This window comes from Diadema antillarum, unplaced genomic scaffold (genome assembly GCF_040938485.1).
Source record: "Diadema antillarum isolate AM-2024a unplaced genomic scaffold, OU_Dant_1.0 scf00000038, whole genome shotgun sequence".
Classification (NCBI taxonomy): domain Eukaryota; kingdom Metazoa; phylum Echinodermata; class Echinoidea; order Diadematoida; family Diadematidae; genus Diadema; species Diadema antillarum.
This window is the reverse complement of record NW_027270927.1, coordinates 208,458-230,533: the sequence shown is the minus strand read 5'-3', so window position 1 is coordinate 230,533 and position 22,076 is coordinate 208,458. Positions and strand designations below refer to the sequence as shown.

At 37.5% G+C, this 22,076-nt stretch overlaps 2 protein-coding genes and 1 long non-coding RNA gene across 3 annotated transcripts in view; all 3 read left to right on the top strand.

Moving 5' to 3' along the window:
* Positions 1 to 2,905, top strand: part of LOC139709505 (maltase-glucoamylase-like) — a gene marked incomplete at its 3' end in the record, with an annotated part of 83,283 nt that extends 80,378 nt beyond the window's left edge. Inside the window, exons 63-66 of the mRNA XM_071621468.1 lie at positions 628 to 755; positions 1,215 to 1,303; positions 2,544 to 2,593; positions 2,837 to 2,905. Coding sequence (XP_071477569.1) covers positions 628 to 755; positions 1,215 to 1,303; positions 2,544 to 2,593; positions 2,837 to 2,905 — 336 coding nt within the window. The remainder of the gene's footprint in view (positions 1 to 627; positions 756 to 1,214; positions 1,304 to 2,543; positions 2,594 to 2,836) is intronic.
* A 4-nt stretch (positions 2,906 to 2,909) lies between these two features.
* Positions 2,910 to 6,719, top strand: LOC139710395 (uncharacterized). Its single transcript, XR_011709457.1, has 2 exons — positions 2,910 to 2,964; positions 3,692 to 6,719. It is a non-coding gene; the product is annotated as an uncharacterized lncRNA (long non-coding RNA).
* A 1,170-nt stretch (positions 6,720 to 7,889) lies between these two features.
* Positions 7,890 to 22,076, top strand: part of LOC139710385 (sucrase-isomaltase, intestinal-like) — a 49,925-nt gene continuing 35,738 nt past the window's right edge. The window contains exons 1-3 of the mRNA XM_071622303.1: positions 7,890 to 13,492; positions 18,904 to 19,041; positions 19,925 to 20,073. Coding sequence (XP_071478404.1) covers positions 13,205 to 13,492; positions 18,904 to 19,041; positions 19,925 to 20,073 — 575 coding nt within the window. The 5' untranslated portion in view covers positions 7,890 to 13,204. The remainder of the gene's footprint in view (positions 13,493 to 18,903; positions 19,042 to 19,924; positions 20,074 to 22,076) is intronic.

Below are 22,076 nucleotides of genomic sequence, written 5' to 3'. Positions count from 1 at the left end.
AGATTCCAAGCATTTAATCTGGTGAATGTGTAATTTGTCCCTTCCCCATTTAGCCAAATACAGGCGGTACACAAACTGGCCATCAGATTAGTCCAGCTTTGAGAAATGGACCGCAAAACACTGTGTTAAGCAAAAGTACTTCAAAATTGTCTAAAAATTTGAAATGCGGACAAGAGGTAGTCAAGAAATAAAATGTTCAATTTCCAAACAACCCCCAATTTTCACACCTTTCATCAAGATGGGATTCTTTTTTCTTTTGGCATCTTTTTTTTTTTCTCGTCTTTAGGGTTTGGGACATTCATATGGTCATTTAGTCTTCGAGTCACAATTATGAGTTGTCCTTAAGAATATAAAATACAACAACAAATAAACAAAGGAAAAACTGTAATGCTTCGGAACTGCCTACACAAAACAAACAATTCCCTCTTCTAATCTGCATCTTTCATATCTATTTTGCGTAATTGGCTAGTTTGGCATAATTTTATGAAATCTGTAGAAGTGGTGCGGAGTTTTTTTTTTTGTCACCAAGAGGATAGAGATAATTGATTAGAAGGATGATTTGCGAGGAAGAATTTACTAGCTGCTCTTTATGTTGCTGTTTTTGTTTTGTTTTTTTATGTCTTGCAGGGGGAGGAGATGAGGAATGAAAGAGGCCATTTGTCCTATCTATACACACCAATGGAAAAAATCAACGTACACGTTCGAGGGGGTCATATCATACCGCGCCAGGAACCGGCCAACACTACAGTCTACAGGTGAGTGCGATGTTAGTGACTTAAGAATACTTACAGTCATGACATCTATTATGGGAGACTGAAGAAATATTGTGTGGACGTTGCAGTATAATGTCATGAAATATAAGCTGGTAGAACAATGTAAGGGTAACTGTTGAACATGTGATAGGTGTAATAAAATACATGTAATGAGAAATATCGAGTGTACAAATGAAGAGATCAAGACAATGAGTTATGATACGTTGGCATGTATGAAAGTGTCCTATTGTAAACCAAAGTCTGTTGGTTCTTGGTCATAAATTCATTGCCACTATTATGCAAAATGTGTGCTGGTGATAAAAGTGCATAAGCACGATTCATATTTCACATACAATATCCAATAAGGGAACACTTCTCCCACTATACCTTATACGATATTTTTCTTTATTCTCTATGCTGTTTGATATAATACGTTCGTGTAACCATGGCGACATTTGACAGTCGTCTGAAGCCCCTCAGTGTTTTGGTAGCTCTGGATGACAACATGGAAGCCATGGGAGATTTCTTTTGGGATGATGGCGAGTTAAGAGGTAACTCCTCATTCAGACCTAGTAGTGTATATCAACATTTATCTCTTGTCAGTCATGTAAGTGTAACTTTGATAAATATGTTTAACCAACTTGACATTACTTTATCTTTAAGCAAAACAATCCTTGGTGCCATACATTAGAAAACATACATTTTTTAACTTAGCTTTTCTGGTTATCATTTTGTTGTATGTGCCGCTTTCTTACAATTTGTAGACTATCTCGAGTTGGCAGGGTTATACTTCTTGATGATTGTGATCGATTATTTCAATTCAAAACTATCCTCTGATAAAAGTAGAACAGAGCATCAATCTTCCTTTTTTTTTTTAGTTGTTACTGTAATCGCGACACGAAATATTAAAGTCACTGTTCACCATTGTGAACAGTGATTTCAATTCAGTTCAATTCAATAGTGTATTTATTGCCATCATCAAAAAGAAAAGAAAAAGTTAACATAATCCAAAGTGATACAATTTTTTCATTTTTCTTACACTCGTCTGATAAAGGATTTTTTTTCAAATACAATATAAAGTATATGCACGAATGATGTCATAAAAAAGAAACAATGCACTTTGCCATGGCAACAAGAATAGTGAATAATCACAATGATGGAAAACAGTGTTCCACTAAGAAAGCCAAGCTTGTAAGACGTGGAACACTGGAACAAAACAAGAACAGCATCAATTTGTTATACCAATAAAACATATTCAGTTTAAATTCTTCTATATACTATTGTACATTTACTCATTGATGATGCTGATACGATGAACAATACTTACTAGGATTTTAGAATGCAAACATATAAACTATATAAAAATTTTAAGATGTTCATGTTGTCACATTGGATGCATAATATGTGTAGGTCAATTGTATCACCAAACATTGTACCATTAAAAAAAATCCGTAATAAAGCCTAAAATGTATTCTGTCAAAACGATTGTTCACATTGTGTAAATTTAACAATACTTGGCGTTGATTATACTCATTAACATTTTTACATTGGTTGGTTCTATTCCTAACACACATTTTAGAACTATTTTGAAGCACTGAAGCTGGGTTTTTGTTTCAACTGCAAATTTTAGACAGCACCTTTAAATAGTTATGAAGTAAAATGCTTTACTTGCCATGTACCACCCACTTGAATTACTGGTATAGTGTCGATACAGCTTACAATAATATATTATCAGACAGGCGAGAATATTCTTCTGTGTGAGTACATCCATCTTTTCTTTTTCTACCGTAGATTCGTACGAGAAAGGTGAATACAGTCTATTGAAGTTTGCGGCTTCTCAGGTAGGATACAGCTAAGATATCGCTCTTCTCTCTTTATCTCTTCCACTTTGTTTTTGATATTTGTATTGACCATTAGTTATTCGTGTATAGGATAAAAGCACAATACTTCCCCATTTCCTCACTTTAAAACCGATAACAAAGGATGAGTATAACTCATAACTGAATTACCGTTATTTTCATGCTTGGGAATGGGACCATAACCTTGAATGAATTTACGAAATTTCGTTTCCCACATGTGTTTAGGGGACGTTGACGATGTCTATTGAGGTGACCGGGTATACAGACCCAAACCAGCTTACTTTCGAGCACGTCATGATAATGGGACGGACGAGTACGACGCACCTATGGTTGAATTCGAACACTCATCTAAGGTGAGCATAGATAGAATAGATTTGGATACGGTGATATCCCTGAAGTGTATACCTTTAGCCCACGAGAAATAAAAGTTCGTTCTCATTTTTCTTCCTTAAAACTTTGTTACAATATCTTAAAAAGAAAATAACCTAGAAGTAGGCTACATTAAGATTATCGGGTTGTGAAGATATAGAGATTAAAAGCTTTTTCATTCAAGCCAGGACATGTATACTCTATTTTAGTAGTTTCAGACTCAGAGGGAAATTCTACCCCAGTACTCCTGGTGACGGTAGGAAAACCAGTGAAATGAAACAAAGTAAACTGAAAATTGCATTGATGTCATTGCTCTACACTACTGTCCATGGGTTTTGAATCAGGCTTTCATGAAATGTTTTGAACCGTTTAGAGATTAATAGCAGAGCAACTGTAAGCCCTTGCTTTAAATGTTTATCATGACTGATTGACCGCCGCAACCCAGGAACAATTTCATGCGAAGGGGATAATTTGTATTATATTATGTATTCATATTAGAAAGGGACATTGTATTGAGTAAATATGCGTGTAAACGATCGAGTGACATTTTGTGTCATTTACTTAGATGAAAGTTATTTTCTGAATGTGGAGTGGAGAATGGCAGAGTGGAATAATCATCTTTGACAAAATCTCTCAACTTATGTTTTGTGAACAACTGCCGTGACAATCACATCAAACTTTTCTCACTCTTTTATGGCTTGTATTGTCCAGATGCTGACGATTTCAGGTCTCGACCTCGACATGATGACACCCTTTACGATCACATGGCACGAAGAGTAGTCCAGTGACACATACTGGCACCAACCGAATCAAATTGTCTTTATATAGGGTTACAGTGGACTCCGGTTATAACGAAGTCCTCGGGATTAGCAGTTTTCCTTCGTTCTATCGAAATTTCGTTATAACCGAACAAATAACAGTAAAATACATAGATTACATAAAAGTTGCGACCTGAATTTTTACTTCGTTGTAACCGGAATTTCGTAATGACCGTGTTTGTTATACTTTATTTGACTCCTTACAAACTTTGTTCCTAAATGTAGGAGCTACCTATAGAGTTTCGCCCTCATTTCTAGCGATGTGACAAGTTATTCTTTACTTAGTACAACGTTTTTATATCACGCTGAAGACTGACGGTAATTGTCATCATAGCGGAAGTTCAACTAAAAGCAGTTAACTATAAATGATCATTTTGTCGCTAGAACGTCTTCGTAAATACCTCGAAATTTAGCTGAGATTGTTCAAAAGCTAGTTTTAACGACATTTATTCCACTCTGAGGATGGTCACCATTTGTTTTGTTGTTTAAAGCAGTGAACCACTGGTTTATCATTATCAGGGTAAAGAAAACATTTAGTTTTGGATGTAACTCTGGTGTGGGGTGCAGTGTGCATGTTTATGATCAGGGCCATATTATGTTCACTAATACTTGCGAAATGAATGGCATGAAATCACATGATAAAGCAGAGAGATGTGAAATCATTTGTGTTATTCATTTGAAACTTCATGAAGTGCACATAATCTTTCATTTGAATTATTTCCGCAGTACAACACAAACACTAAACAATGAGTTGGTCCGACAAAATTGAAGTTTATCTGTACTCTATATAGCACCCGTAGCGATACCTTTTAACCAATCACCACCTATCATTACAAAGTCCACATCAGATTAGGCATCAGTGAATAATTTGTATTGATTAAAAATTTCGCCGATCCGAAGGAAAAAATCAAGTAACATTAATTTGGCGAACCGGGACTCTTTATTTTACTGTTTATATTTAAACCCAGTGTAGCTCTATAGAAAGAACTCGATTTAACAACTCAGGAGAGCGCTTGTACCAGAAATTGACTTTCAAATGCGTTCTGTTGAACACAGTATACAAAACAGTATAAATGGAGACTACCAATGATATTCCACGACCTATGAAAAAAGAACGACTGAAAAAAGGGCGTCTCTACCATTACAAAGAAGATGTAGGCATTTAGCTTCGTCTGTGTTACCCAAAGTATGAGTTTAACCACTGTTAAGATTCTCACTGCAATCGAAATACGAAAACACGGGATTTAGAACAGACGCTTGTGAAGAGTGAAGAGATTTTGGAAAGATTGGAAAATACAAAAAAGGAATTAAGAGAATCGTATGATTATGTAAATGAAGGCATAAAGATTCGATCACGAGTTTCGTGGTATGAAAGTGGAGAAAGGGATTTACGATATTTTAATCAGTTAATGCAAGGGAATAAAAAGAGAAGTATTATTAAGAAATTGAAGATATCGGAGGGTGTTATTTGCAGTGATGAAAAAATTATAGCTGAAGAAATCGGGAATTTTTATAGTTGATTGTATAGTACATTAGATAGAAAGGATATAGAAGACTGGGATGTACGGGTTTTTTTTCAAGATTTACCAAAATTAAAGGAGGAATCTCGAGAATATTGTGAAGGTTTGATAAGTAATGAAGAGTGTATAGAGATGTTAAAAGAATTAAAATTAAATAAATCGCCGGGGAATGATGGTCTGACAACTGAATTTTATGATATATTTTGGCCGGAGATTGGAGGAGTAGTAAGAGAAGCCTTAAATGAGGCATATAAGTTAGAGGAAATGTCATCTTCACAGAAGCAAGCTTTAATTAAGTTAATTACAAAGATCTCTTTTTATTGAAGAATTGTAGACCGATATCTCTTCTTAATGTAGATTATAAGATTTTAACAAAGATTTTAGCTAAACGGATAAAGGAAGTTTTGAATGAAGTTATTTTGGGAGATCAAGTAGGTTATATTGCGGGAAGAAATATTGCGGAAGCCATTCGAATCATAGATGATATGATATTTCATACATCTCATAATTTACCAGGGTTTTTATTGGCTATAAATTTTGAAAAGGCTTTCGATGCTATTTCCCATCAGTTTCTTCAAAAGGTTTTGCTTTCTTTTGGATTTGGCCCGTCATTTCAAAAGTGGGTAAAAGTTTTGTATACAAATGCTTTATGTTGTGTTTTGAATGAGGGGGTTTCTACCGGTTATTTTAAAGTGGAGAGAGGTGTTCGACAGGGTGACCCACTGTCTCCTTATTTATTTATTTTATGCATGGAAATAATGGCGCATAGATTACGAAGAGATAATTCTGTACAAGGAATAAAGTTTGGCGATTAAGAAATTAAATTAGTTTTATATGCAGATGATATGACTATTTTTATACGTAATGAGAAATCAATTCATAGGTTAAAGATGTTTGAAGAATTTGAAAAAATGTCGGGATTAAAGGTAAAATGGATAAGACTAGAGTATTAAGATTGGGATCATATCAGCATTTGAAATTAGATACTAATTTTGGAGAAACAGTTGATTTTGTGAAGATACTTGGGGTTTTCTTTTCTTTAGATGAGGGAACGAAGGAAAATATGAATTATAAAGAGATTTTGAGTAAGATAAAAGTTCTTTTGAATTTCTGGAAACAAAGAGACCTAACCTTGATGGGAAAGATTCTATTACTTAAAGTACATATTTATTCAAAAGTTATATATCGAGCTTCTCTCACTCCATTTCCCAGGTGGGTTTTTGATTCTTTAGTCAAATTGGTTTTTGATTTTATATGGAAAGGAAAAAGAGATAAAAATTAGAAAAAATATATTGTTTTTAGATTATAGACAAGGCGGGTTAAAAATGATGAATTTTGTTGATTTAGTTAAAGCACAGCGAGTTATGTGGGGTTAAGAAACTTCTTAATAAAGATGAAAATATGAAATGGAAGCAATATTTTAATTTTGTTACGAGAGACATAGGAGGAGAATTTATATTTTTGTGTGATTAAATACCAGCGCTGTTGAAAGTGAAAGCTCCATTATTTTATAGGGATTTATTAGAAGTCTGGGTAAATACGAAACAAATGAGAAGAAATGTCAGTAATAGTTTGCATAGTGGTAATGTTATAATATTTAATAATGAATATATACGATTAAATAGAAATTGTATATATGATGAAAGTATGCATAAAAGGGGAGTTTATAGATTAAAACATATATTAGGAAATAATGGTGAATTGAAATGTGATAGATATTTTAGAGATTTAGGTTTAGGAGTTAAAGATATTTTTTGTTAAAATGTATTTATGAAAATATACCGATGGGTTGGAGGAGAAATGTGAAAGAAAAAGAAAAAGATATTTTGGAGACTGATTTTATCATAGGAGGGAAAACAATTGATATTAGCAGTTTAAGATCAAAACAAATGTATTTGCAATTTCTTAAGGAAAAAGAAACTGCAGTATCGATTTTTGATAGAATTGATCAAAATTATGGGTTTTCTGTTAGAGAGATACAAAATATATTTGAAGGCCAAGACAATGTACATTAAATAGCCGATTAAGAGAGTTTCAATTTAAACTGATGCATGGTATTGTTATACAAATCACCATCTTTTCAGGTTTGGTTTTACTGCAAGTAACTTATGCTCTTTTTGTGAAAAAGAAGAAGAAACATACAAACATTTATTTTACACTTGTGAGCATGTGAATTAATCTGGGAATTATGTGAAGAAATGATAGAGGATGTTGATTTAACAACTTGTACTTGGGAAGAAATTCTGTTTGGGTGGAAGGAGGATAATAGGGAAAATCATCAGTTGTTAAATCATATTTTAATTTTGGTTTAATATTTGATTTGTAATAGTAGAGAATTTTAATGGAAAGCCGCCTACATATAATGAAATGAAAAATAATATTCTAGCGGATAGATTTGAGGAAAAGAAATAAGCATCAACGAGGGGAACTTTAATCATTAATTTTAGTAAATGGGAAAATTTGAAAATAAGTATGGAAGGACCCGGATCCAGATGTCCACGGGGAAGGGGGGAAGGGAGGGGAAGGGTAGTTGGGAGAGGGAGGGGGAGGGGGTGATTAAAGAGAATATTGATTACATTTGGTTGTATATCGATTTTATTTGGGTGTATATTGATGTGTTAAATATTCTTTTTTTTTCTTATGAAGCACTGTTATGCTGAAAGTACAGCTCCATTTAATAAAAATATTCTTTTTTATGCCCCCTCCACGAAGTGGTGCCGGAGGCATTATGTTTTCGGGTTATCCGTCTGTCCGTCCGTCCGTCCGTCCTTCCGTCCGTCCGCAATGAATTTTGTGGACAGGGTAACTATCAAAACCTTTTGAGGTATCCTAATGAAACTTGGCATGTATGTGTATTAGGGGGTGAAGTTGTGCCTATCAACTTTTAGGTGCACATGCGCAAGGTCAAAGGTCAAAAGGTCATGGTCAAATACATAAAATTTCACTATTTCCACCATATCTATGCAATGCCTGAAGATATTTTCTTGAACTTGGTGTATACATGTATTACCCAATTGAAATTCTCTGGTGAAAGTTTTTGGTCATGAGGTCAAAGGTCAAAAGGTCAAGTAAAAATATCAAAACTTCACCTTTTTCTCTGTACCTTGGAAATTGTTCAAGGTATCTTCATGGAACATAGCATATATACAGTAGTGACTAGCAGTGATTATCTAGAGAATTTAGGATTCATGGGGTCAAAGGTCAAGGGCAACACTTCAAAATTTTACTATTTCCCTCATGTTTATGCAATGCCAGCAGGATTTTTTTTAGACTTGATGCATGCATGTATAACCGAGCAGAGATTCTCTGGAAAGTTTCTTTTCTTTTGTTTTGCCTCAAAGGTCAAAAGGTCAAAGCTCAAGTGAAAGTGCTGAACTAATTTTTTCCTCCATATCTCGGAAGTGGTTCAAGTTATCTTGAAACATACTATATATTTAATGCATGTTCTGCCTGACAGTGATTATCTTATGAATTCTAGGGTCAAAGGCCAGATGAAAATCGTAACAATTTACTATTCAATACAGAAATTGCAATTTTTCTCCATACCTAGAAAATTACGCAATGCATAAACGTATGAATGGGTCAAAGTCAAGTTAAAATCCTTAAATCCCAAATACATGCTCTCCTATTCATCCAGTTAAACCTAGGTCAAGGAAGGTGAACATTCAACACATTTGTGCCAAACTTGTCATTTTAATATTTTGCCAATTTTGTGAAAATGCAATCACACGTTGTCCACATGTACTATCTATACCTATTAGGAGAATCATGCCTTATGGCGGAGGCATACCAGTCGCCATAGCGACATTTCTAGTAATGAATGCACTGTCATGCTAAAAGGACAGCTCCATTTGATTTTAATGAAAGTAAGTAAGCAGCGTATGTTTTGTTTTGTTTTTTTGGTGCATTGTATATTCTTTACGAATGCACTGTTTCTGCTGAAAGTACAGCTTGGCTTGATTTCATTATAATTGTGTTTTGTTGAATCGTGGATTCTGTAATACATGTGATTAGATTTATCATGAAATTGTATTGAATATGGAATCAATAAAAGATTATGGAAAAACAAAAACAATATATATTATAAGCAAATAGGTAGGCGTACTCATAGAATACATAGAGGACACCGTAGCTAATACGTGCATGCAAGAACTGTAGGGGTACAGTGGTATAGTGCATGAGACTCCTGACTCCCAATCAGATGGCCGGAGTTCAAATCTAGTCCAGTGCTTACGCCGCTTACGTCCCTGGACAAGACGATTCTACCCATTATGTCCCTCTCGTTCATGGTGTAAATTGGTGCCTGGCAACGCTATAGGGTATATAATGATAATGACAAGGTCCTCTGGTAGAGCAGTCGTAACGCTGATGAGGCTACTCTGGATAAAGAACATATTATTATTAACTAAGAATATCGCCGCTGGACGACGCGGACGGCCAGTGATGTGGTAACGCGAAGTTCGAGTGCATGCACGATCCTCGGCTGACATCAGGAGATTTTAAAACATGACTGTAACAAAATGCACTCGTCGTCAGGTCGAACCCTACACCACTGCGCTCAACTACACCCACATGCTTGCACACAACCCCATGCACAATCAGGTACGCCGCCCGCTCACACATTCGCAGCGACCGTCCTCGTGTTTACGTGCTAACGTATTGTTTTGTGCGCGGTGTGTGCAACCGACACACAGCGACGTCCTTGAATGTCTTCTCTTTGTGGTCGACCGGAATGTTTACAGGTAAAGTGAATGGCAAAACCCGGAAGAAGGAAAATACCAAGTGATATTGCCCGCTGATCTCCACGACCCTGCAAAATACCAACTGCAATTGCCTCGCAAAACTACCTCGTATGGGTAATAATGTAAAATATTGCCCAAACTGAAATGATATTGCCCGAGTCGAAGACGAGGGCAATGTTCTTTCAGTGCGGGCAATATTTTTCTGGTATCTCCCTTAAGGCCAGTCAATATCATAATTATTACCTATCCCCTAGGTATATTAGGAAAATATGTGAATACGGCTAAACACTATAATATAGATCAAGCCACATTTGACTACCTGTAGATCATCAGCATCGTGTCGAATACTAGTAATTGCAAAATTGTTAATCAATGTACATCATTCAACTCCAACTTCCAAGATACATATGTAGTTGTAACAGGCGAACTTCAAACATCTCAACGTATTTACACTTTTTTTTGCTTCTGTTTCAATTTTGAGAATCGTAATAACTGATGGTCACTGTGCAATTACTGAGCACAAATGGACTCGTCATCGTTTGACGCGTTGTGCTGCTGGAAGTAGTCGACCTTGTATGAGTTGATTTATTGGCGTTCTTCTGCGGTGCGTGTGTCCCAGATTTGTGAATGTCGCCTCTTTGTGATTGACTGGAATGTTTACATGTAAAGTGAATGGCGAGACCCGGATGGAGGGTGATACGCACTGATATCGCCCGCTGACCTCGACGACCGATCAAAATACCAACTACAATTGCCCCACAAAACTACCTCAGATAGGTAATAATCAGATATATTATATGATCTTCCAACTCTTCCTTCCATGACATCAATGGAACAAAATTATCAAGGAATGACGAAAATGTGAAGCCAGAAAATTACATAATCGTTACCTGTATAGTACTAACTTCTTTTTTCCAGATCTGATAAACACTTTGGTTTGGGTATTGGTTGATTTGGTACACCACGGCAGAGTGTTGTACAAGGACTCCTGTATTCAATTGATTCTGTCAAAAATTGACGAAGGAGCTCCATTACTCGATAGTTCAGATAGGTTGATTGTCCTGACGGCAAATAATCATGATTTACTGCAAATCATCAATAAACATTCTTTCTTAACATGCACGAATCTCTTGTAAAAGCACTAACGAGACTTTGATCATGCATTCATGTTAGGAAACTTGCAGGACCGTCTGTTGAGTAACTACCAAAGACAAAACAGATTCTGGTATTTCTCCACATAATAATTACTCAATCAACACTTTTTGTTCAAGACATTTGTTAAGAGTCAACTCTTTCTTTGCCATTGAGTCAAATGAGCATAAATTTCAGACTCATAATGTATATACGGAAAAGTAATTAATGTGGCACAGAATTAATGGGTTTAATAGCTATCCAATAATATCTTTTCCTTAGACTTGGCAAAAACATCTTAAATATAAAACTCAATCTTGCTATTGTACATTAAAACACAGGAACTGTCATTAAAGCATCTAGCTATACACAAACATATTCTCTATTTATGACATTTTAAAATAGTTTTTACCACAACCCCTCCCCATAATGTTTTGAGCACAATTTGAGAGCAGACACAGTATAAAGGAGGTGATATCACATTAGCTACTTTAATTGTCCTTAAATACGAACTTACTTACTTTTTGATCGACAACTTTCCAAATGTTCCACCAAAATGTGAACACCATGCAGATCGTTTGATTTCACTTCTAAAATTGCAAAAATCTCCCTCGTGTGGGAGAGGGAAACCTCCTCCCTGAGCCTCCTCAGCTCCCTCACATGAGTGTTACATTTAACATAGGGCCTAAACTTGTCCCCTAAAAAAAATACGACCCTGCTACCCACGTCCCTCCAAAAGATTTTTAAAATGGATATACGTCTCTGTTCCCATTCGTGGCTAGTGGACCCCCTTACTTTGAAAAACGTTCCATCGGGCCTACATGTCAATGGCAGCATCATACTCACTTGACAATTTGCCAGAGTTTTTCTCGAGTCAACGTTTTATACAACAGGTCTATGATGTCAGGGAGAGCCTATCTATACACGAGCATGCAGATTAGCGACAGCAAAGCACAATTTACTACACCAAAACACATATTGGCAGCGCTTTGTGTTGACATTTATTTCAGGAACATCCATACAATCGTTATTTGCCCCTCCCCCTTCAGCAAGAAAAAAAAAAACACCCTACAATATTATTGATATCAGCAAATATTACTTATGGTTGTACAAGGTATATCCTAGCAGGTAATGTGTTATATATACTTCACTGTTCAGTGTAACAAACAAGTATATTAATAGTCAAATACCGGTTAGTGATTGGCTAAACACAGTCACGTGATGGAGGCACATTCATTATGTTCGCCCATGGGCGAACAGTTATGTAATGTTCTCCCATGGGAAAACATTTTCACGTAACAAATGACTTCGTCTCGGGACTATATAACCTCCCTCAATAGCATTTCAAACCCTTGGGGGGGGGGGGTACATTCGGTATGTTCTCTCCCCCGCCAGTTACCATCTATATAATGTTAATGGCACCATTCAGTGATTGAACGATGATTCAAATACACGTATCATAAAACATTTCTCTGCGTAATGAAATCAACCAAAGTGCATCATAATTGTGTTACATCGGATACAAAACTGTAAACACATACACGATATAAGTGCTGCCACATCATTGTTACCTAACTGTTAACAAACATCTCCTGCGCTCATTGGTCAGCGCTTTCACGTGACTGCCATACACGCCTCTCCTTTACTGAAAAGTATTTCGGTAATGCGCGATCGGTGTGACCTGGACTACTTCCCGTAAAAGAACGAACAGTGAAGATTGCTGCAAGAAATATATCATCATCTCAACAGAACTCACAAACAGGAGTGCGTTGAAACATTATAGCTATCATGTTCGTATGACGACTCCATGCCTGACAACGAGGTGCAATTTTGATTAAGTTCCCTCATTGTTCTGAACCTGACTGCGTGTCACCAGATAAAAAGTAAAGCTCTATAAATCGTTGATATTATCAATTTTCGCCGTGACATCATCAGTCAAGGGATATTCGCTGCGGTTGAGTGGAGGTTCAGAAGTCCGTCCGTCTGTCACTCGACAAAGACTTATAGTGAGACATGGAACTCGGTGTGAAGATACTCGTCACGTTTATCACTGTCGTGGTCCTGATCGGGATCGGACTGGGAATCGGCCTGGCTAGTCTCTACTACGATCCCGGCGATGATGTCGTGGTGATTCCATTCGAGCCAATCCCAGAGCCTGCTTTCCGATTCAATTGTTATCCTGAAGAAGGAGCCTCTGAGGAGAGCTGTCTGGCCCGGGGATGCTACTGGGAAGAAACGGACGAGCAAGGGGCACCCTGGTGCTACTTCCCGAAGGAGCGGGATGTTCCCGGCTACAGAATGGTGTGTGTTATTAGGCCTTATTATTCCTCTAGCATTTTTTTTCTCATACAACATAAAACGAGATACGCTTGCATTTTGTGTATTTGGACATGTTTAACAATATTCCGAAACTGCTACAAGAATGCAAAGATACTGCATGTATAAAGTTAAGACTCTAAACATAATTTTCTAGATGCCAAGGAAGAAAAAGTGTGATAACTCCCGTCACAACGTTTTGCTTAAGAAACTGTTCAATTCGCACACTTTTATTCGATAAATGTATAACATGAGGGTGAGTTCCACAGAGGAAAAATCAAACCAACCTTCCACATTTCGTCATTGTTGTTCATGTCTCATGTTGTGTTGATTTCCTACGGTAAGTTGCCAGCTCAACATAAAGTGTCCCAGATACGTTCCACCCTCTTGTCAATCTTCATTCGCAATAGACATTTTTGTTCGTTAGACCATTCATATGGTTTTTCTCCATATATTATATATATATATATATATATATATATATATATATATACATACCTTACATATATATTTTATTCTTTCTATATTTCTCCACCTTTTCCTCCTATTACGTGTTTACATCCTTTCACATCTAATTTTCCGTATCCGGGCACTTACCCCCTGGGCAACTACCCTCCGGATAACTACCACCCGGATAATTACCCCCCAGGTCAATTCCCCCTTATAGGGCAACAACCCCCCGGACAACTACCCTCCTAGGGCAATCACCCTCCAGGGCCATTACCCCCTAGGACAACTACCACCCGGTCATCTACCCTCCTAGGGCAACTACCCCCAAGGGCAATTACCCTTAAGACATCTACCCCCGGATAACTACCCCCTGGGTAACTACCCCCTGGATGACTACCCCCCGGATAACTGCCCCCCAGATAACTACCACCCGGATAACTACCCCCTGGATAACTACCCCTCGGATAACTACCCCTTGGATAACTACCCCCCGGAGAACTACCCCCTGGGTAACTACCCCCCGGATAACTACCCCCAGGATAACTACCACCCGGATAACTACCCCCCGGATAACTACCACCCGGATTACTACCCCCCCCCCCATAACCATACCCCGACCCCCCCCCCCGCCCCCTCCTGATACTTACCTACTGGACAACCCTCCCTCCCCCCCCCCCCCCCGAAAGAAGTACCACCCTTAGTAATTTTTCCATAAGTTCATAACACCATATCAGAAGATGCACCTTTCTCTTACACTGTCATCATTTACTCTTTTGGCTTGTCATTTTCTACCGTTATAACACATTAGAAGATAAACATAAGAAAAGGAGAGTTGATTTCACTGCAATTCATATTTCCTTAACATTAGCGAGGGACCCTTCGATATAAAGCCATAATTTCTTATAGGATTCGGGCACGGTTTTATGATAGTTATCAGTCCTGACAAGCTGTCAGTTCCACACAATTACCAATCGTTGTAGGTCGATCAAAGCAGGTCCATGGTAACAAGTCGGTGACTCGAGCTTATCAATCAAGCAGAACCCATGGTTTTATTGAAATTATTAGAGACTAACAAGATGTCATAACTGGCAACTTTTATCAAACGGTGCCCTAATCTGTCATAAGAGTAAGATTACAGCTTGTTTTACATACAAGTAGAATTGTGCTAGTTTTCAAATTAAATGTTCTCGACACTTTAAGGGGAAATCCAGTTCAAATATAAGTTAGTCTGATTAGAAAGAGTAAAATATTACGAGTTTAACGGTATTTCTTTTTTTTTTACAAAATACCCCTAGTTGTTAACGAAGTCTTTTGTCCTGCACCCTCTTTTTTAATAGATCTATAGAGAGTTGTAGTTGACAGAATCATTTTTACATTATAGGGCTGCTCTGTTTTATCCCGGCCATTTCAAGAGTATTTTTTTTTCACAAAAACTTGAATCCTTCTTGGAATAACATGCTCTTTAATATTTCGTAAGGGGTTTCTAATTTTCTCACCCAAAAGATGTTTAAAACCTGAAGTTAGGTCTCGACCAAAACCAGACGATATGTAGTGAAAAAAAAATTTTTTTTCCAATTCAAATAGCAAACGTACTGTTCGAAAATAACAATGAGAAACGTAATTTTCTGGGGGAGAGTTATTGTAAGAGGGGTGACTGTTTGGAGCCTAATTTTAATAGGGAGTAATTGTCAAGGGAGGTAATGCTCTGCGGTGATCATACCAAGGAGGTGACAATCTCTTCCCACATTCTTGATATACTAGTTGTTAATGCCCAATGATGCAGTAGGGCAATTCTTAAATGAGCGTTAACGGTATAACAGTAAAATAGTTACAAAATTGATGAAACAATGCAAAGAGAGGAAATTAAGACAGAGACGAAAAACACAAATAAAGATACAGTGCACTCCCGTTACAACGAACACGGTTATAACGAAATTTCGTTATAACGAAGCAAAACTTCTGGTCCCAAAATTATCGCCATTAAAGTCTATGGTAGAAAATTCGCTTATAACGAAGACGGTTATAACAAAATTTTCGTTATCACGAAGTATTTTCTGAGCACCACTGACAAAGAAAAATAAAGGAAATGTGCTCCTTTTTATAACGAAATGCGGATCGCATTCGAAAATGCGTAGCGGAACAAGAATTTTTAAAGCGTCTCTGCATGAGCGAACGCATCATTGAATGTTCACTCCGTGTATCACGCACAGTTTCCGAGGGGAACTTGCATTATTGTAATACAATAATCTGAATTCAGATAAGGTTTGTTTCATTGTTCCGAAGTCCTTTAATACAAAACACACAGATTCTGATACAACAAAATGTCCGTAATAGTTCGGAAATGAAATATTTAGCACATTTTGGCGTTATTCCATAACAAAGGTTCGTTAATCCGATAATAGAATATGGTCCTTATTCTCATTCTTATACGGTTCGTTAGTCCTAACGGGTCTAGGGCAATTACCCCCTGGGCAATTACCCCGCACCCTTCCCCTGGCCCTAATCCTAATCCTAATCCTGAACCTAATCCTATCCCTAACTCAAACTCCTAACCCTAACCCTAACCCTAACCCTAATCGTTACTCTAAGCTTACCACTAACCAGTATTTAGCCGGGGGGTAATTGCCCTCTCGGGGTAATTGCCCGGATACGGTCCTAACATGATAGGAATTCAAAACGTTCGTTAATCGGAACATTACAAAAATATCGTTAATCCATGGTGAAAAAAGGAGAGTACACTAACAAAACTTATGAACTGCAATCCTTATAATCGTCTTAAGATAAATAAATCTTCGAAATAACTAACCTTTCTCATTTTTTTTTTCATTAACAAAATTTCTTCGGAATAACGAACCTTATTTCATTTTCGGATGAAAAGGCCTTCGGAACAACGGACTTTCTGAATAGTGAACCTTTCTCACTTTTTGATTTATAAACCTTCAAAATGACGAACCTCATTTCATTTTCAGATCAACGAACCTTCGGAAAATGAACAATATATTATTTTGATCTATATCATGAACTTTCGGAATAATGATTCTTCAGAAATGCGAACCTTCAGATAAACAAACCATCGGAATCCCGGGAATGGCGAAACTTCGGAATAAGGAGCCTTCGGAGTAACGTACTTTAGTAAGAAAAGAACCTTTGGAATAGCGAACTGTAACCAAATCCTACACCGTCATTTTCTACACATGTGTAACAACACAAACAACTTTATGCTCTTTTTAAAATGTAATATTTAAACGAAATTACAAAGGTATTCTCCCATCTCACATAGCTTTCCAGCGTATGATGAGGATTCAACAAATAGAATTTTTACGCGTGGTTTCCTTCTTTTCCTTATACATTGCATATTATATTTGTTCGGTTATAATGAAATTTCGTTAAAACGAAAAAAAAAAAAAAAAAAAAAAAAAAAAACTGCCGGTCCTGAGCATTTCGTTTTAACGGGAGTGCATTGCACATGAACACACACGAGATAAATCCCTTGTAATGAGAGAAAGAGGAAAGGTGAGTAATGAATGACAGAAATAGACTACCTTCACGGTGGACAGAGAAAAGCGAGAGGGAAGAGGAAGATGATGGGTCAAAACCAGGGCACGTGAGGCATGAGATATAAGCTCCTCAAAATAAAGAAGTGTTACATGGAGTTGTGGTAAACGATAGACGATTGTGGTTAAAAAAATATTGCAAAAAGTATAACTCATTCTGAAGTGTAACATTTCTTCAAAATGTCTTTAATTCAATGGTAAAGGCATTCAAACTTAAAACATCTTTTATACTATACTATCAAGAGAAATCCGAAATTTCGGAACAGTAAAAGAAAATACAGATTTAGCGAAAATAGTTTTGGTTAAAGGCATTGACATTTACTGGATTACCGGGAAGGATATGAAGGGACAGCTTCTTGTTTTATGAACATAGCGTCAGAATACAGAGGGAGAAACTAAGCTTGTACATAAATCGTCCTAAATGCAAACGATACAAATCGTAAATCCTTAAGATGTTGTTTTCATAAGATGATGTCTCAGTATGGCATCTCCGTGATTCCTGGCAAATAATACAAAGAACTTCGTTTTCTGTAGTAATGATATCCTTTTTATTAAAAGTAAGAGTCGGGGGGGGGGGGATGGGGGGCAGTGACCCGGGAGGTAGTTACCCAGGGAGTAATTGACGTGGTGCACTGTCCTGGGGGTAATTTTCCTCTTGATAGTTATAGGGGAGGGGAAGTTGTAGGCCTACTTATCCGGGGTAATCATCCATGGGGAGTTATCGGAGGAGGGGGTTATTAACCTGGGTATAATTATCCTGGTGGTAATTATCGGGGGGGGGGGGTAGGTATCCGGAGGGTAATTATCCGGGGGGGGGGGGGGGGTAATTATCCGGGGGGTAATTATCCGGGGGGTAATTATCCGGGGGGTAGTTATCCTGGGGGTAGTTACCCAGGGGGTAGTTCTCCTGGGGGTAGTTACCCAGGGGGTAGTTTTCCGGGGGGTAGTTATCCAGGGGGTAGTTTTCCGGGGGGTAATTATCCAGGGGGTAGTTATCCGCGGGGGTAGTTATCCAGGGGTAGTTATCCGAGGGGTAGTTATCCAGGGGGTAGATTTCCTAAGGGGGAATTGCCCTGGGGGGTGATTGCCCTAGGAGGGTAGTTGTCCTGGGGGTAGTTGTCCTATAGGGGGGTAATTACCCTGGAGGGTTATTGCCCTTGGAGGGTAGTTGTCCGGGGGGTAGTTGCCCTAGGGGGGAATTGCCCTGGGGGGTAATTATCCGGGTGGTAGTTATCCGGAGGGTGGTTTTCCAGGGGGTACTGTTCCTAGACCCCTAATTTTCTGCCCCTCTCTCATTCTCTATTCATAGAGTCGTATTTCCCCTAGTAGCAACAAAAAATGATATGCATATACAAGTAGTAAACCTTGAATTTCTGCCCCTTATCACGACAGGTCGGGGATCCCGAAGGAACCCGTCTGGGCTGGAAAGTCCTCCTTCAACGGCGGGACACGCCAGTGCGCTTCGCTGGAGCCGTCCAGACACTCGAACTCCAAGTTGAAATGCACACACCTAAGCGACTCCGATTTAAGGTATTCCAGAGTCATGCCATGTGTTTCAATGAGGGTATAGAAATAGTTACCGTACGCGTATACACATACATAAACACCCCCCCACACACACATACTGTAATCTATTTGACCTGACGTATAAATGAGGAAAGAAATGATAAATAAGTAAATAATATTATGTAACTAAGTAGCTAAATATTGATAGAATGTAGTACATATGCATATACATACGGTCACAGTTATAGTGGACTTTAATGAAAGTATAAAAGTCAAATCACACAAATAACACAGAGCCTGCATGTTTTGACTAAATCAGTCATGAAATGCATAGCATATAAACAATAATTTGAAAGTTTCACAATTCTTTTGAAACAAACATGTATCTCTTTCGCAATAACACGAATTAAACTGTGATAAGATGGTGGTATCAATTACTTTTCATAAGGCATGCAAATTCAAACAAAATTGACTTATTGAAATCATGTTTTCGATTATGAATCAGCACCTAAAATCGCTCCCCTCTAAAAGTGGAACGATTTTTAACTTATTACAGCTACCCACGAGATCTGGTGCAAAGGGTAAGCATATGATGTATTTTTTCCCTTTATTTCAGTTTTCAAAGAAAAATGAAATGTAACGAGTGATTTTGAAGGCGACATTATTATCTACTCAAAGTATTTGCATGCTGTCGTTTATAATTGGTTGATACGCATACTATAGCTTTACAGAATCGCTGAAGTTGAACTGTCTGTGTAAGTATATAGTTTAAATGCATCATCATAGCATGTGTCTATTGTCAATAGGGGCTGAGTTGTTTCGTGTTATTACTAGGCACATGAATCAATTATGTTGAATCAAACTGAATAGAAATGAATTGAGGCATATAATTATCTTCTTCTTAAAGTTGACCGATAACGACAATGATCGATACGAGGTTCCCACTATCGAAGTCGAAGAGCCCGCTGAAAAGCCTGACGTCACAGAGTACAACATATCTTACATCCGGGAACCGTTTAGCCTCCAGATTATAAGGGTCAGCACCAGAGAAGTCATGTAAGTCATTCTTTTTTTAAAATCATATCAGAAAAACAATAACACTACCAATCACGTGGAAGAGTTTCCATGATATCTTCGATCAAATTGATATTCGAAATATAATGCTCTTCCTTTTAAGATTTGTCTGTTTAAGAGGATAGAAATGTAAATAGACGTCGAATAGACTAAGTTAGTGTATTAATGATATAAATTGTCAGATAAATATGACTACTCTTTAAATCTGATAATCTTCCCGATTTTGCTTGGAAATTTATGCCACAAAGAGACATCTTTTTTCGATCAACATGAAATATCAAGGCAATATATTTTCCCAGGCACTTCATTAAACTAGTGGTACTTGACGATCCATACTGAAAATGAACACACATTGCATACACGTATATATAGTGTGACTTTCAACAAAGCAAGGACTGTTGGAGCAAAGTTTTATCAAATGCACCAAAAATAGAGCGTAGTTACCATGGATTGTTTCTGTTGAATTTTGTTGGGGTTGTTCACCTCTAGTTTACATTCTAGTAATGAAGTGGGACCGTTTATGACTGAATTACTCTGCCTTATCGTTGTAAAACAAGGACCAGATAGTGGTTGCTCCCGATTTCATATGACAGCGACCTGAATCCTTCGAGAGATTTATTCCTCCGCCTAGATTAGCATCATATGCTGGTACTGCGATTGGTGTTACACTTAAGTGGTGAAGCACCCATGAAACAAGATCGTTTGCCACTGTCCGAAAAACTAGAGCAAACAAAATTATTGGTAAATCGATAACAAATTATGGAAGATAAGTCGTAAATGGGAATTTTATGGCTATGTAATTGTAGAGCGTGCATAGGAAACGCCTCTCATTCAAAGGTCGGTACTCTAAACAAGAATCAAGTAAACAAGAATCAAGAAATGATTGCTTCGTTCCAAAAATAAAAAATGCAAATAGTGGTATCGTGACAAAGATGAGTAAAAGCAATCTCTGGTTTAAAATCAAAACAGGTCCAGCAATATTACAGAAACGAAAATTAAAGTGCTCAAAATCAAACAGGTGCTTTCAATTTCATCATGAAATCATGGTTTGATTGTTTTTCTTTGTTCACTTATTTCAAACACACAGTATGCAATTACATGATCTATCCCATGTTCATCTATTTTGACTCTCTCCGCCCCATTACAAATTTCCCTAAAAAACTAAGGTGGAAAACCAAATAAGTGAACGGTTGTGCTCAAAATCAAATCGTGTCTTTGTCATAGATTGTCTCAATCAACGATCAGATCAATGCAGCAAAACCAATTTCAAAAGACACTGTTAAAATGTAATCAGAGCTATAAAACAGAACTCAGACTCGTAAACATTTGATTGCATCTTCGGGTACAATCTATACGGAAAGTTTGAATGCATTTAATCACTTTGAAACGCAAATAAAATCAAGACAGTTGGTAGGTTGCTGGGCTGCCGATAGTGTATATTATGTAACAGTCTTACCTGGCTGTACTGAAGTAAATGGGTGACTATGTAGTGTTACTCGTTTCGTGAGAGTCATTATTGCTCAGGGTCACGTATTCTCATGCATGTCACAACACGAGTAGCAGACTGATGGTTACGTGCATAGGGAGGTCTGTTTGTTGGTGTTCGTCTCTTGCCAGTTTCCAGATAAGTGTTCGAGGGAAGGAGGCTTCCTGTAACTTTTCGCCATATAAGTCATGATGGCTGACATTTTAAGCTTCTTTAATGTTGAACACTCAACACTGGGGACAGTACTGATAATCTTTTGACTATCAACTGCGTGTTTTCTTCTTCTTCTTCTTCTTCTTCTTCTCCGGAATATTGGAAAGGGCCGTCGAGTTGAGTAACAACAAAAAGATAACGGTCCCACCCAGGGTTGAGATTATGCATGTCTACAATAGATCAGAAGTTATTTACTTTTGGTTAACATTATGACTGGTAAGGAAGCATTGGCTGCTTATAAGGAAGCAACCAGGAATCCAACGGGTCTAAGTCCCTTCGGAATGAA